The sequence below is a fragment of the Argopecten irradians genome, chromosome 1 (genome assembly GCF_041381155.1).
Source record: "Argopecten irradians isolate NY chromosome 1, Ai_NY, whole genome shotgun sequence".
NCBI classification, from domain to species: Eukaryota; Metazoa; Mollusca; class Bivalvia; order Pectinida; family Pectinidae; genus Argopecten; species Argopecten irradians.
This window is the reverse complement of record NC_091134.1, coordinates 50,334,896-50,352,617: the sequence shown is the minus strand read 5'-3', so window position 1 is coordinate 50,352,617 and position 17,722 is coordinate 50,334,896. Positions and strand designations below refer to the sequence as shown.

At 35.7% G+C, this 17,722-nt stretch overlaps 1 protein-coding gene and 1 non-coding gene across 3 annotated transcripts; both read left to right on the top strand.

The window, feature by feature from the left end:
• The first annotated feature begins 922 nt into the window (after window positions 1-922).
• On the top strand, window positions 923-996 carry Trnai-aau (transfer RNA isoleucine (anticodon AAU)). The gene has a single exon. It is a non-coding gene; the product is annotated as a tRNA-Ile (tRNA).
• A 178-nt stretch (window positions 997-1,174) lies between these two features.
• On the top strand, window positions 1,175-17,499 carry LOC138331631 (zinc finger protein 665-like). 2 transcript variants are annotated; one of them, XM_069279355.1, is made up of 5 exons: window positions 1,175-1,275; window positions 3,028-3,108; window positions 3,812-3,953; window positions 4,716-5,075; window positions 6,382-11,193. In XM_069279355.1, exons 2-5 carry the CDS (start codon window positions 3,073-3,075, stop codon window positions 8,595-8,597), a joined length of 2,754 nt encoding a protein of 917 aa, XP_069135456.1. In that variant the 5' UTR covers window positions 1,175-1,275; window positions 3,028-3,072; the 3' UTR covers window positions 8,598-11,193. The 2 variants fall into 2 exon arrangements, with proteins under 2 accessions (XP_069135456.1, XP_069135462.1); XM_069279361.1 differs by lacking the exon at window positions 6,382-11,193 and adding an exon at window positions 12,704-17,499 and having other exon boundaries at window positions 1,199-1,275.
• The last annotated feature ends 223 nt before the right edge of the window (window positions 17,500-17,722 follow it).

Genomic DNA, 17,722 nt, shown 5'->3' with positions numbered 1-17,722 from the left:
AGAGAAGAGGTGGTCAGCTAGATGACATTATACCTGTGGAACTGCAATCCATGGATCAATGTAAATAGCATCCAGACGAGATTAAATGCATTCTAGTAGTCAATGAATATTGGTTCCAAAGAAAGATGACACTGCTATATTACCAGTGTGTATAACGGGCAGCGTTTATATACTAGGCCTAGTATCATTGTAGTGACACCTTTCTATATATTAATTATAGTGATACCTTCTTTCTTTAACTAATCAAATGACCTTTTCATAATTATCATATGACGTTGTCCAGTTTTTAGCCCCGTGTAAATATTAAGCACAGTTAGAATCAGAGATTTAAATATATACTATTTAAATCTCTGTTAGAATGTAATGCATGATTTTTACCGATTTTTTTATCTAGACATCTGAAATGTTTAAAAATTACTCTCAGGGAACGTGTTGTTACCTCCCTTTTATTACATACTATCGCGCGCGGCTGGTGCAAGACAAATGGAGCGGAATGTAACTGAATGATTATTTACCAATAACCCGCGGAATAGAACATATTATGACTGTACATGTCATTGTTTTGATATGTTACTACGAACTGATTTGATTATAAGATTTTTTACTCATTTTTCTATTTCAATAATGTTTATATAGGCCTATATATAAATAAGTCTACCTGTCACAGTCCAGTCTTCACAAACATTCTGACCAGAAACATATAGGCTACTATAGGCTATAAGAAAGCTCTATGTATACTTAACAGTATATGCTACGATTCTGATATAAATCTGTATAAAGGAAACAATATATACAGAAATTAGAATAGTGACTATTATACCATATGAGATAGTAAACCATATAACTATTGGACTTTTGGGCTTGTACAAGTCTATCAAAATGATAACTTCGGAGTTATTTTATTTTTGCCAATAATAAATCTGGCCGGTTAGCTCAGTCGGTTAGAGCGTCGTGCTAATAACGCGAATGTCGTGGGTTCGACCCCCACACTGGCCATTAAATTTTTCCCTTTTAGTATTTTTAATTTATATTTTCAATGGTTCCTGTTGTTTCATATCTGTAATTGTCAATCTATCATCTAACAAACCAGGTAAATATTATTTTTCATTACATAAATGATAAATGTATTAGATCCGGGCGGAACTTTTATCTAGGCTCAATTTTCCGTAGGGAACCACCCACCAGTCACTGCCGCCATATTGCTGGCGCAGGTGCTCGTCAGATAAATGTCGAGCCTGTTGTTCTCCCAATTGCAGGATTTTCTTTTCTTATTTGGTAAGTTGTAGATACCATGTCTGCATGCTAGTGTGAGGGTTCATACATTTTCAAGATCTCTTATTTAGGCGTTGTTTGGCCGTCAAAATCCTTGAGTAAAGGCTCCATTATGAGAGCCGCAATGGACGACGCAGACAAGTATTTATTGACCGCACATAGCTGCTGGAGTGATGATTCAAGGTCGATAAACCGGTGTTTATGGTATTTCATACCACCATAAAATATACCCTGTAGTTAACCTGAATGAATAAATAAGCCATAGCGTATTGACAAAAATAATCGTGGTAATACTGTGTAGGGATACATGTAGATTCTACGTATTATAAAAAAATAAAATGATAGTAAAATAAAAAAAAAAGATAGGTTCATAAGGTAAAAAGACACATGCACTGTTTAAAACCATATGATTTTTTTAAGGAAATGTGTTAACATGTATATGTTTCTGGTTTATAGTTATCATATATTTAAACAGTAATTCCACAATTTAATGAAATATTTATGTAGGCAGAAACATATGTTTCTGAAGTAAGGCAGAGAGTAAAAATAATATGACAGCATTCATATACATCTATGTACAAATAACTAAATGTACATGCATGACATATCTATAGTCCAGTATTGTCAAAATAATGGTGAACACTTCGAAATTTTGCTAATTTGAATTTACACATTTTGTACATTTGTAAGATACAAGATAAGATGTAAGATACTTTTTCTCATGTTAATGTTAAAATTGCGCAGAAATCTCCGAGCTTTTCTGACCTGTACAGGTCTATAGATCCAATATCACTAATGTTGAAAAGGGCTAGATCAATATATCGATATGTAGGTAGGTTTTTGCCAGATTATAGAATTTTTTATCAAAATTGTTTTTTATAATATCGTCACAATATTCAAAACACAATGGTCAACTGAATTTGAAAAAAGAGGTTCGTATATCGTCAATACGTATCATAATTGTTTCAGTGTATTTTCAATATGTATTGTATCGCTTTAGACCAGCTTCCAATACCCAAGGCCCTAATGTTGAACATCACTTGATACGAATCAGAAGCACAGGGATCTGAGAATTAGTTACAGATTATATATTCATGGACCTACCAGAGTGCAGTAAGACCATTGTTAGACGTTTTAGAGGTCTAGATCAAAAAACGATAAAAATCATATAGGTATTATTTTACATGGTACTATATAGGAGAAGGGTTGAAAGCTCACAGCTCAAAATTTCTAACCCGCCTACCTTTAGTAGCTATAAAAACACATTTCTAGTACATCGTCATAAAAACGGTTACTATACCGTTGGAAAGAGCGGTAATTTTCCTTTCAAAATCATCCTTCACATATATACAAAGTGCCATCATTAAGACGATATAAGCCCCATTATGACAAACACCTTGAACAGCAGCTAATTAAAATTCGTCCTGGCAGTGTGGCCGATATAATATGCATGAGCGAGGCTTTGGCTGCAATCTCATTGGCTGGCTATCTTTTCGGGACGTTGTACATCTTTATATGGATTTTGCCGTTACTATTCAAAGATATACAGTTCAACTGTACAACTGTATGTGGACTTGAACATATATATCATGTAAGGTTTTGAATACATGTGTATTAAATAATATAAGTGCTGTATATAACAAATTTGTGTTTTCTATTTCTGTGAGACTCACTATTAACTAGGATTTAAGATTAAGAAGGAATAATTTGTGTTCGCTTATTAGATACATGTACATATATCATTTAAATTTACAGATCTGGATCACAGCTCTTTTCAACTGCCGGACCCATAGTCTGACCATGGCTGATATTTACAGAAGTGATATTGAAGCACTGGTGTGTATATGATATATATATAGGATGAATCCTACATGAAACCTGATCAGGTCATGAACCACTTTGGAAATTTGAGACAACTCGGGGTCTCCATTGCTAGCAAAAAACACAAAATTTTGTAAAAGGTCTTGTTTTGTACATATATACAGTTTGTGTAAACTTTATACAATTTGTGTGCTTTATATGACTGTAAAATCAGCTTTGTTATATGTATACAAAAACTTGAAATTTTAAACCTTGACAAAGTTTGAAATCCATTGGAAAACAAAGAGATTGTCTTGATATTTTCAAAGGTGTTTCTTTTCAACCTGTATTAAAACAATTTCAAGAACTTTGAATGTGTCATTATTATAACTAATTCAGCTTATTAGAAACAAGCGTTATTCTGGCAATGGACTGCATATAGTACTGAGTTGTTGGTAAAGTCCTGATTAGGGCATTTCAATTTCTGTCTGCAATGTAATATAGTTTGAATTCATTATTAAAAATTTGTATTATACTGAATTGTGCTTTCTACAGACATGCTGTGACAAACATTTTTTTAATAAAATAATTTACCACGTTATAATTATAATTTAGTACATGTAAAAAAATTGTTTTGCATCAAACGCTTTAAACTTAACAGAACATATTTCTCAAATAAGAGTAACAACTGTATATTTACTACTTTGACTTAATGATTTAGTGTTTTATTTACCCTCAGTGTGACAAGCTGAAGTTGGCAGGCGAGGAGTCCTTGATATTGACTACCAGTATATCTGATGGCAAAGTGAATCACTTTGGTTCAAGTGTCGGAGTACTTTATGCCAAAGATATCACAGAAAGTTTCTTACAATTCTGTAAAGGTAAGCTAACAGCCTTAAAGAATACTTATTTTCATGATAAACTTGACTCTGTCTAGTTAATTAGTTGGAAAGCCCCAAAAGGTAGTAGACACCCCCTACCCCACCCCAAGAAAAAAAAACTTCCAATACATGGATTAAACAAATGAAATGAATCAAGAGGGGTCCGGCCTTTCAAAAAATTTAAGTGCTGATAGTCTATTACATCTTGGTTTAAGGCCAGCTATAATAAAATGTTTGTTTTCCCTTTACTGACCATACTAGATAGTGTTAGGTACGTAGGTAGGTCAACAAATTACCAAAATTATTAGTTTTCTATCCAAAAAAAGTTATAAAAGTATAAAATGTATCATAAGAATAGAAACAAAACAAAGAATATATTATATATCTATATATAATGATAGACAAATCAAAGTATTTTGAAAGTAAACAAAATAATTTAATATCAGAAATGATAAAATATTTTTTGTATGGAAAATGCTAATATTAAAATATTTTTGTAAAGGTGTTTTGGGTGGGTAGGTCGGAAAGGGGAAACAAACAGTATTTTATTTGAAACCTTATTTGTTAGGAATATTTCAGATTGCATATCAGGATGTACTGTAAACAGATAAGAACCAAGAAACAAAACTATGTAGAAACCAGTCTATAATTTGCTCTGTAAATCTGTCTCTGTAAGCTTTTAAACTAAACATTGATGATTTACCCCTTCTTTATATTAAAGCTTTAAGTATTTTAATACTATATTTATTTTTCACCGTTTAGACAACTACAATGTTTCTGATGTCCAAGCAACTGAGCGTGTTACGAGAGCGACTGTCGCCCGTCCAGCTACGTCCCAACGTCCCAGACGAAAGAGGAAAGTTCCTGCTACATACAAGGACAGTTACAATGACAAGGATGACGACGATTATGTAGATCCTTTAGATTTTGATGACAATGATAGAGATGAAGATTACAACGTAGAACTAGTATCAAAATCTGATGAACCAGAAAAACAAGCTAAGACTAAAACACCACTCAAGAAACTCAAACTTAAGTTATCAACGGTGAAAGTAGAAAGTGTAGAGGAAACAGATGGCAATGGTACTGTGAAAGAAGATGACAGCACCAAAAATGGAGAAGGTATTTACCAATATTTATTAATGTATTCTGGAGCCATTTATATGGCAAAAAGTAAGATAATGACTTAACATGCAAATTTTCATTTGCTTGTTGTAGTTTACTTGCACAACTGTTATGATAACGGAGATTCAACATCCATATAATGCTCGTTGGAAGTGCTTTCTTCTGCTTGTCTGTATACTTACAAGATGAAACTGCTCTTATTATGTCTCTGATATTATGGACTGATTGTATTCTTAGACTGGCCAATACAGCATATAAAAAGGATTTGCCACTCCTATTATCCAATGATATAGGTATTTGTATTCATATCAACCCATGAAGGCTAACCAATTTCATGGTTATGATATATTCACTAGCCATAAACCAAATATATCATATGATTATGTGCAGTGATTATTAGGGCAATATATGTAGTACGAAGTAATTAGAATAACTCTGTTTGTCTGTCTGTTTATCCGTACATTTTACATCCATTCCTAGGATTTTCTCCAAAATTGTACTGGACATTTTTTTAGGGAAAAAAACATATTATAACAATAACAAGGTTCAAATATTCTGATATTAATTGTTTTTGCATGCATGCACAGACATATGTAATATAACTATGAAACTGGTTTTGCATTTTGTTATGCACATATATACCGCTCAAGATTTTCTCAAAGTGTGTTTGTACTGCGCAGATAGTTATATATAGGGACTCCAGGATGTTCATTGCCAAAATAATAATGCTTTTAATAGACAACATTACTGTTTTTGAGACACATCAATTAATTTCAATTTTCCAAATGTTACAAAATGCATGTTGGATGCTTCATATAAACTAAAACGTTTTGCCAAATCCTTTATCGAGATATTTACGAAGTGTTGGGAAGACCGGGAAAGAATTTTTCAAGATCTAAAGCCAAAATCTACCCAGGTGAGTTTAATCAAGTCATTGGTTCTAGTTATCTCCCTTTTATTGTAGAAATCTTTGTTTTGGTAAAATTGTTCATATGCTGCATCCAAAATGAATTTTTGTTTGTTTGCTTTTTTGTCAAAATGAAAAATGTTAATGAAATGAAGTCTACCATAGTTCTTTCCAGGCATGAAACAGCAATGAACATCCTTAACATTCTAAGGACTTGACATATTTGTATGAACAAATTAATTTCTGCTAACTATATAACTTCTTTTGGCTTTAAAACTCAAAGTCAGGTTAAATCCTATTAAAACTTTCTGAAATTTACATAAAAATTAAAAAAAAAAAAAATTCAACTGTATTTGCTTTATTTGGTCATTATTTTTTGTTCTTATCCTTTTCCAGATGAGAAAACAGATGAAGAGCCATTAGAACATGATGATGAGGTTGCTGAACCAAGAGAAATGTTCACTTGTCGCTACTGCTCTGAAAACTTTAAAACTATGGCAAACTTGCAAACACATCTTCCAACTCATTCATCACGGTCCAAAGAAAAACAATTCAGTTGTCCACAATGTCATAAAGAATTCTCAACAGCCAGTCAGCTACAAAGACACAAAAATTCACATTCAGACGAAAGACATGTTCCGTGTGACCTTTGCGATAAAAAATTCAAAACGTTAGAGAGTGTTGCTAAGCATAAGAAATTTATTCATCAAGATAAAGATAAGAAATCAGAAGCTGAATGCAAACAAAAGACATTTGACTGTGATACTTGTGATGCATCATTTAAAACTAGGTTCAATTTGCGACGTCACATGATGGTACATGTTAATGCCCGTCCATTTGAATGTGAAATATGTGGGAAGCATTTCCGGGGGGCTGATAATCTTGCCAAACATCTTGTCCGACACAGTACTGACAAACCGTACAAGTGTGAGGATTGTAACAAACAATTTAAAAGTAAAGGTGGGCTAAAGATACACCATATTGTGTTCCATGGCGACAAAGGACTCAGTAAGATTGAAGGAGATAGCTTCAAATGTGCCATATGTGGACGAGTGTGTGGATCATACTACGCTTTAAAGAGTCATATAGCCTGTCATAAGAACGATGAGAAAGTTCTCAGTAAGTCTGGAAAACTTGTGGAAATGAATGGTGAATCTGCTGATGCGGATGTCTCCACCGAGGACTTGTCATCTGGAGTGGATTTAGATTCCTCTCTTGAGATGACTAAGCCAATGAATGAACAGTTCGTGATTGAAACCATTGGGACAGAGCAGGAGGATGGACAGAGTTTAAGGACCAGGGCCAAAAAGAATCTGCTGAGTTGTGATCAGTGCGACAAGCAGTTCACTTGTAACAGGGATTACAAGACCCATATGAAAAACCATGACGGTCAGCGTGTGAGTCATGCCTGTGATTTATGTGGAAAGGAATATCTGAACATTACAGCACTGTACAGACACCGCAAGCTGCACGACAAAGATGGTACATACACATGTAAAGCATGTGGATTGAGGTACAACAGCATGGAGAGTCTGTGGAGACATGCCAAGACACATCTGGAGGATAAACCATTCAAGTGCAGTGTCTGTCATAAAGGTTTTATCGAGCGACGGAACCGTGACTCCCACTACCTAACCCACACCAAGGAGAAGCCATTCATCTGTGACCAATGTGGGAAGGCGTTTAGGACCCAACAGCAGATGAAGAACCACCAGGGCATACATACTGGTGAGAGGCCATTCAAGTGTAACACATGTGGGCTGACATTCAGACTTAGAGACACACTCAGAAATCATAAACTTGTCCATAGCGATTTTAAAAAGTTCATGTGTCATACTTGTGGTAAGAGGTTTCACCGCCCGGCTCATTTGAGGAATCACCAATCTGTCCACATGGATGTGCCGGAACATGTCTGTCAGCATTGTGGAAAGGCGTTCAAGATGGCCACTTCACTGAAGACACACATGGTGGCTCACCATATGACGCCTGAGGAGTTGGCACAGTGTAATTTTAAAACCCACAAGTGTGAATATTGTGGAAAAATATTCCGTGAACGCCAAGATCATGACAGGCATTTGCGAATGCATACGGGAGAAAAGCCATATGCATGTGAGCTGTGTGGGAAGGCATTTTCTGACAGCAGCAACTTGCGTACTCATGTTCGAAATCACAAGGGAGATAAGTCTAAGTCCTGCGACATCTGCCACAAGTCATTCATGTTTAACAAGGACCTTCGTAAACACATGTTGACTCATTCCGACAATGATCCACAGCCATTATATCAGGAAATCTCAGAGAGACTTCACAACCCTGGTATACAGAACCAGATGGTGGTCCAGGAACTGGTGGCTCCACCTTTGTCTCAGCCGATCCTACAGCCCCACCCCACACAGTCGCTCCCACAGTCCCTCCCCCACCCACAGGTCCTCCCCCAGGCAATACCACAACAGGCCATGTCTGTTGCGGATCAGGAGGTGTTGAACACAGCCTATGCCGCTCTCAGTTTCCCGCAGCATCTACAGCCTCTTCCCCCGGTAGCAGTGTCTCACATGGAGCCCATCATGCCATCTCAATCTCACCCTGTCACACACCAGACTTGGATGACTATGTGATGAGACGCTACATTTATATGCACTTGAGTAATGAGTACAAATGTTTATAGAAGATTTAGTTTTATGTAGTCATTTGTTTCAGAACAGACTTATCAATGTTTCTCTGAAAGGAATGATATATTTGAACTCAGTCCTATATAACATAACCTGCTAGTCAGCCAATTTGTTTATATCTCGTGTTAATTTGCTTATTACCAAGCATCAGTCAAAGTTTTTTTACCATGTTTAACATCTTGCATAGTTAATATCATAACTGAAAATGCCAAATAATTGACTTATTTAGTACATTTCTTTATTGAGTGTATTTGGTGTCTGGTGCTGTGATGCAATATGTATTAATTAAAGGCAATAGATATATATAGAAAGGTATAACATTAATCTGTCTCTTTTGGTTAGTTGTGTTTCAAGTCTTATATCAAATACATTACCCTATATCATTATGATAAATATGTACCAGTATATCTCCAAGTTTATGTGGAGGATTTCAATTTTTACATTAATCACAGGTTTGGTTGATAATTGAATAATGTAACATCATCATTACATGTACAGTGTATTATACCATTTCATGTTCTATTGAAGTCTTTCCTACATGTATATATTACAGAGTTAGCTCCCCTGTGGGTAGGTATCAATTTTTACGTCATTATTTGGTGAGTGCAATTCACATCGTTTTCTCGGTTTTCGCCAAAACATGACGTCACAATCAATACCTACCCGAAATGGCAGGTAACTCTGTAATATGCAAATACTGCATATATAGAGTATGCATATCACAGTTTAAATTCCATTGCAATAACAATGCCATATGTTATTCTCTGTATTTGCATATTGTGCTATCTGTCCTTGTGGATAGATATTTATTATGACATCATTTGTTTGTGAGCAAAACATTGTAAAAAGTCAATGATTTTCGATCACAAAATAATAGTGTCACAAGTGACTATAGGACAGCTAGAATATAACAAAAATATCCTCTTCCATTGTGGGATCTTCCTTATTGAATTTGTGGATGACATATTGTAGGCTTTATGATGATGTGAAAAAGAAATATCAGTTACTTATTTGTTATGGTAGGTTCATTTTGACATACTGATATATGTAATTAGTACATCATGTGACAGTATACCTGATTCTGATTGGCTACATACATGGGTACTATTTGCAATAGTGACCAGGCAAGCGGGCACTATTGAAGTGGCGGGAAATTGAACGTGTATGTATTGTGACGTCAACGTTACATGGAGTAATTATAACGTTGCGCTTCGACCAAGATGGCGGACAGGCTGTTGTGTGAGGGGATGGAAGCAAATGTTGCTTTTCTACAAAAGACAGTTATTTATGTTCTATATTGATCTACTTTTAAATCTTCGTGAAGCTGAATCCCATTTTATAGAATCACAGATTTCTGCGACAATTCATATGTTGTACTTTTAATGTGACAACGTGGTGTGGAAATGAAAATAACGTTGGGAGATGTCGCCTGACGTGCTTCTGCTACGATGACATGAAAACAGGTCTCATGTGAGGATGATGTACTAAACCCATTATGGCCTGGTCGAGAGGGCGCTATTGCCTCATAGTATTGTCTCGTGATGGGATAGTGCCCTCGCCTTCAGCTCGGGCACTATTCCATCCCTTGATAATACCATGAGGCAATAGTGCCCTCTCAACCAGGCCATATTAGATAAATAGTTATCTATATAGATGTGTGTAAGTACATGTATATGAATATGTTAGTTCCACAGGTACTATATAAAGACTATGATTATATTCTGATTACAATTAGGTACATGTGTATGTTGTCACTGTGCAATGTGAGTGTCTGATTAAATGTATGTACATAGACAATATACATCATATATAGTATACATGTATTGTGTATACTATACATTTTTTTTAGTGTAAAATCTAGTCAAACCCCTTGTACATTGAACATTGTATATTGGTATTTACAAAATTCAACTATTTCTAATATATTGTTTCCAATATACAGAATTAAAGTTTTTTTTAAAGTTTTGCATTACTTTTTTTCTTGGCTAGCAATAAATTTTCATGTTAATGCCAATTGTAGAATTCAAAGAAGTGAAGGGATTATGTTGTTTTATTGTTAAACTTTTACTTTTGATTTTGTTACTTTTTAGTACTGTCAATGAAATGAATAATCATTTAAACCTTTAAACCTTTTTTAAGACAGCAAGCATGAATTTATTCTTAATATGATTACACATAATATAATATGGTTGTGTTGTGAAAAGTGGTGTTAACGATACATTTTAGTGTAAATGCTCTGAAGTTTGTACATGTAGCTCTCAAAAGTTTGATGAATGTGCAAATTTTGTTGATTTCAAAATGTCTTCATGTCTTGTAAATGTATAAATGATTAATGTATGTTTTCTTTGCTACGATTAATATTATCTTAATATGTAATTATTATAATTACAAAATTCATTATTGGAGTAGTATCTGAATTAGATTTTGAAATACATAGAAAAATCATGTGATGAATTTGAAAAGCTATAAAAATGTAAAGCATGTATAAGCTAAAAACATCTGTTTTTAATTGTATGCCCAATAAATGCATGCCTCTATTTTCTGTTTGTTGTTTTGTTATCATGAGAAAAGTTTATCATACTCCTATCTTATATATCCAAAAGGGTAGTATATTTCATCTAGATCTAATGATTCTTATACAGGATTGCATTTACGACTGTAATTATAGAATACTGACTAATGCCTTAAATTCCCCATATACGTTATAGTACTGTATAGTAATTAGGATAATTCTATATGCATGTAGGTATATCTATCAAAATTACTTCCTTTAGTCTGACAATGTCTGTATAAGGGGGAAAAACATGTGTCTGTTTAGGGTTACCCGACCGACTCAAATTTGTTATCCCTGACCCTAATTTCTTATTTTTTTTCACTTTTCTTCGAAAAAAAAAATTTAAATGTCGTGATTTCGATCTCTGGATATGATTATGGCCGGTATTATTTGGGTTTTGGTTAAGAGCGCTCGGAGTAAACCAGCAACCTGCTGTCAGTATCTGGCAACTGCCGCAGGTGGGTGTCTAGAGGTAGTCAAGTGATTGAGGTGTCCAGACACTTTAACACTAGTCCTCCATCTATAGGTATAATGTAGAAAGTTTGAAACCTATGTGGGTCCGTTGTTACATGTAGGTGCTGACTTAAATATAATGGTCGGTGATATTTTGACGGGTACTCTTGACTTTTATTGGACTATGATACTCTTAAATGACCCATCTGTCAATAGATAGTAAAACAAAGAGCAAACCTGGTCGGCGGTACATTTAGTATAGATAAACAATATGCAAAATGCATGGGGATGTCCTTGCAAATAGCGTCCCCTCACGATATCGGCGTTGGTCGAATAAAGCCTATGCAACGTCAACGTTAACCACGATCGACATTCCGCTGAAGGATATGTCGCACACATTAGGTGTCGTAGATAGTGACAGAAATTATACAGTTATTAAAGAAACTTGTGGACTGATATACCCCTATTCATAATTATGCAGCCAATTTATACAAGCAATTGCGAAGATAAGAAAAAATGCGCCAGAATGAAACCAAATCGATGTGCACTCTTTCTTTTTAAGAATATTCATACTGAATATTTTCCAATTTGGATGATGAGAATAGGGAAATATACAGACTTCAGAAAGTTACTGATTGCTTGCTGCATACTCAATAACTTATCTTAAAAACCTTCTCTTTAAAATGTAAATCGATCAGCTATCTTAAAAACCTTCTCTTTAAAATGTATATCGATCAGCTATTATTCAGAGTATGTTATCGTGATCGGATTATGGTCTCATTTGGTTATCCAAAGTCAATAGTGCCAATTACATGAAAGCGTTTCTCACTGACCATGCCATTTTACATTGCACAGATACATGTATACATTGAACGTACACGTACTGTTACAAAACACGAGCTCGTTTATTATATATATTTAAACGAAAATAATAATATATAACGGTTTGGCTTATATGTATATGGTATAGACCGAAAATTCAATTTTTCTTTTAAATTCAAATATGATATGAATGAAATTTTGTTTTTGCTTCTTTTTTTTCCAGGAGAGATTCGACGTGATAAACTGTCCACAGCCAAGGGAGCGAACTCTCATATCTGTCCTCACTGCAAGGAGACGTTTGACACTTATCTGACTCTAACACGCCACGTTAAAGACCATGCTTCCAAAAATAGCCACCCTTGTGTTCGTTGCAAGAAATGTTTTGCTCGAAAAAGTGAACTTGATAGACACATGGCATCACATTCCAAAGATAAGGGTTTCAACTGTGACATGTGTTCGCAGAAATTTAAAACTAGAGATGGCATGATCCGCCATAAAAAGAGAATCCATAAGTTCAATATGACCAAGAAGCCAATACCTCTTCCTTTGGGGAAGATCTTGAACGTAAATAAAGGCGGAAAGAAATACGGTTGTGATTCGTGCGATGCCGCTTTTAAAACAAGGTTTAATTTAAAACGCCATATGTTGACACACTCTGACGAACGTCCTCATAAATGCGATATTTGTGGAAGGGCGTTTCGTGATTCGGATAACCTTGCCAAACATATTGTCCGACACACGAACGAGAAACCGTACAAGTGCGACCTTTGTTTTAAGTCGTTCAAGAGTAAAGGCGGACTGAAAATTCACGGTATTATTTTCCATGGAGAGAAGGGACCAGGTAAAAGCAGTTCAGAATCGTATAAATGTAGCATTTGTGGAAGAACCTGTGGGTCGTATTACTCTCTCAAAAGCCACGAGAATTGTCATAAAAATGATATGAAGATTCTGAACAAGAGCAGGGAATTAGTTGCTACTGAGGCAGAACAGCAAGAAATTGCACCCGTCCACAACATCGAGAAGGAGGAGCCTCCTTTCGAGCCTCTGCAGAGCCAACCTAAGCCCGGAAGGCCGTGGTATACATGTGAACGATGTGGAAAGAAGTTCACGGCCCTACGAAATTACCGAATCCACGTTAAAAACCATGATAACCACAGAGAGAGCCATGCATGTGATATGTGTGGTAAGGAATACTTAAGTCCAGTTGCCTTGTACCGCCACAAGAAGCTTCACGACAGGAAAGGTACATACATCTGTAAAACGTGTGGACAACGATATAACACTATGGAAAGTCTAAGGCGACACGCAAAGATACATCTGCCTGAGAAACCCTACAAGTGTGACATATGCGACAAGGGGTTCCTCGAGAGACGAAATCGAGACTCTCATTATCTCACGCATACGAACGAGAAGCCGTTTATTTGTGATCAGTGTGGAAAGGCGTTCCGCACGCAGAAACAGATGACCAACCACGCCGGTGTTCACACTGGCGACAAACCGTACAAATGTAATATCTGCAACGCTACGTTTCGTCTGAAAGACACTCTTAGGAATCATAAAATCATCCATAGTACATTCAAAAAGTTTATGTGTCATACTTGCGGGAAGAGATTTCACCGCCCTGTTCATCTCCGAAATCACCAATCTGTCCATGCGGAACACCCTGAACACTTGTGTAAGCATTGTGGGAAAGGATTTAAGATGGAGTCTTCCTTGAAAACGCATATGGTCGCCCAGCACATGAGTGCAGAGGAACTTGCCACGTGTTCGTTCAAGACACATACGTGTGAATATTGTGGTAAAGTGTTTCGCGAGCGTCATAACCACGACCGTCACATCCGTATTCACACAGGCGAGAAACCATACGCTTGTGAGATCTGTGGGAAATCATTTGCTGATAGTAGCAATCTTCGTACACATGTTAGAAACCACAAAGGAGATAAATCCAAGACATGTCATATTTGTGAAAAATCGTTCATGTTCAGCAAAGACCTGAAAAAGCACATGTTGACTCACACGGGGTCATCGTCCAAACATAATTCACATTATCCTAACCCCGAGATTGAGGTAGACTCGCTGAACCATACTGTGACAGTACACGTTCCAGCTCCTGATTCTTTGATTGTCGGTCACCAGCAGCAACTCCAGCAAATCTCGTCGCATCAGCATTCTGTCCCAGCACAGGCGGGCCTCACTTCCCCTTCGTCGATATCGATTGTTGAGCCCCAGCCTGTCTCTCTTACAGCTGTTCACCTTGTGCCTCAGACTTCGCAGCATTCTGCCACTCTGTCCATCCCCCATGCCGTGCCCCATTCTGTAGCAATGAAGATTCCTCTTGGCCAGAGTCTGCCGTTATCAACAGTGTACTCCGTACCACAGACATCCCAATCTACACACCAGTCCCCGGGATCCGCTCTTTCGCCGTTACCCATGCACACTCAGCATCTGACCCACCCACCCACACATCATTTACCACACTCATTACCACCTCCCACCTCTCATGACCAGGAGGTGTACAATGCCGCATATGCTCTGAATTTCGCCCAACATATAGCACCACTTCCGCCCGTGTCTGTGCCGGCCATGGAGTCCTTGATCCATAACCCTTCAATGGCCAATCAACATCAGACATGGCACAACATGTGAATGTCTTAGTAGCTCTGGAAATGCCATATTAATGTTTTCTTTTAGAATTGATATATTAGTTGGTACGACTCGTTCAATAGCCATGGTTTTTGCCAAAGAATTATGCTCCTTCAAAATGATATATTGATTTTGATATATGTTATATAACGGTATTACTTTTTAAAAATAGAACGTTTTATATAAAACCATCAATGTTGGTTACATATGCAGAGGTCGTCTTCCCTTCAGATTCCAATGCGCATTCAATATCACGTTATCTAATAGTTGGTCTCTGGAAAACACTTGTTTTGTCTCTACAATTAAGTTCTTTATTCAACTATCTTTTTGATGTTCTAGTTTATCAATAGGAATAATGTATACAAATTTTCAGCTATTCATTCCAAAATGCCTCTCACTAAGAGCATACAACCTGTTATAATTATATATATGTAAGTTCGATTCCTACATTACATTGTGATCTGAATACATTGTGCTATTCTATCGGTAATGTAAATACTGGTTGGTTGATTGATTGGCTTTCGTTATTGGCCATGTAATTTTACAATCAGCATCATTAAGATATTCTAGTCGTAATCAGACTATTTGGGTTTTGTTATGTTTTTCCGATACTTATAAAGTATCTAACGTTTTTACTTTGTTAAGGAGTTTTAGTAAACTACTTCCACTAACAATTTTCTCTAGTCCATGAGAATCCCAGAACATTGCATTAATAGAATGAAATAAGTGTTGCAAAAACAATGACGGGGCTTTATACATTGAGTGCAAAATATGCCTGATTTTATTTTAGTCTTTAAAAGGCTAGCTAATATCATTTGTTAGACTAGTTACCTATAATCAATATTCATGTATTTGTATTTACATAATTGTGTTACATATTTGCTGTTATACATTTTATGCTTTAGTGAGATACGGTACTGGCCTCGATTTCTCGGAACAAAAGTGATGACTTAAGACAAAAGTTAAGTTACATTATATATAAAATGTAATTCTATTATGTAACCTATGTTAATAATTTCAGACTTAAGTTGATTTTTGTTTCGAGAAATCGGGGCCTGATCATCTTTATACTAAAATGTCAACATATAGATATACTTTTCTCTTACCCCGGACAGGGATATCCGCAATTTAAACGGTGTGAGATATTCTACCACACTCCCTAGGGTAAAGACAAGCTCTCAGATCCTTACACGTGCTCACATAGGGTAAGAGAAAACAAGAATCATTCACCCAGGAGATTTCAACACTCCGGATAAGATTCTTAAGCTGTCAAACACTCGCGAATCGACATAGCCTCGCGTTTAACAACCTAAGATTCTTACCCTCGGGTGACAGATTCTATGAATCTCTCCGATATCCTGCATTGTTTCATGTCTGAATGTTTAAAGGCATGAAGTGAATATGAATATATAATATGTCTATGCTTACTTACCGAGTTATTACTACGAGGTAGTATATGCCATATATTACTACCACAGAAGTAAAACCACAATTGATAGGTCCTCATCTTACAAACATGTCTCCATAGTAACAGACCTTCTGAGAAGGCCACTTTCTATGCCTACTGGAATTATTTCACGTATTTACAAATACATTTTTGCTGACTGCTCTAAGCAATGAAGACATGTTTGGATAACTAGTGCCCATTACATCTTATAAAGAGATTAACTTAATTATTAAGCCTAGTTAAGCTATATACTAACAAAAATGAGAGTTGACTGTAAATCAACCTATTTCCGTGGCGATTTAGAATTATATAACTTTACTGTAGATGTGCTGGAAACGTGCACGAAATATAATCGCATACGAAAAAAAGTTGGGTTAGAATACTCATCAAGGTTGATACACATAATAAAGTACTTTAAACATACTTATTTAGATGTCGTCGATTTTTTGGCGAAAATGCGAAAAATATTTTTTATTTGTTATCACGGATATAGATAATTGCAATTCGGTAATTGAATACCGGAAATACGGATGTTAGCAATGTACATTAATTAGCGCTTCAAAGGCAGCGCGAAAAGCGCAAGTATATGTTTACTATCATTTAATGGGGCCAAATAATAGAATATGCTTTAGAAGCAATCCAGTTTTAGAGAAACATGATTTTCGATATACTTATAATGTATGGGTCATTTGATTTGAGCATCAACTTTTGTTGATATTTTATGTTTTAGTTGTCTTGATGATTTTAGTGTTAAGTTTTGTAGCATGAAATGATATATACATGTATACATAATTATGTCTTAAGAACGTATTTGTAAGTTAATCCACATCTCTGCTATCTACAAATATAAAATCATTAAGACATTGCTTTTAGATATTGTAAGATATATAAAATAATACCATCTTGATTTACAATAAACAATGATTTAAAAACAATCTGGGTTTTTTCCTTTTTATCAATCAATGTTTTGATTTACGGCCTTATAACCACAGTCGCTATAGGGATGTGCAACTAGTCATGTATAACAAACATTTTGCATTATAAAAATACTGTTTTGGATATTTACAATATTCGGAAACTCGTGCAGTTTTCAAGAGGATTTTCCATATAATTATAGTTATACAGATATGTTAGGTTTTACTTAGAATATGC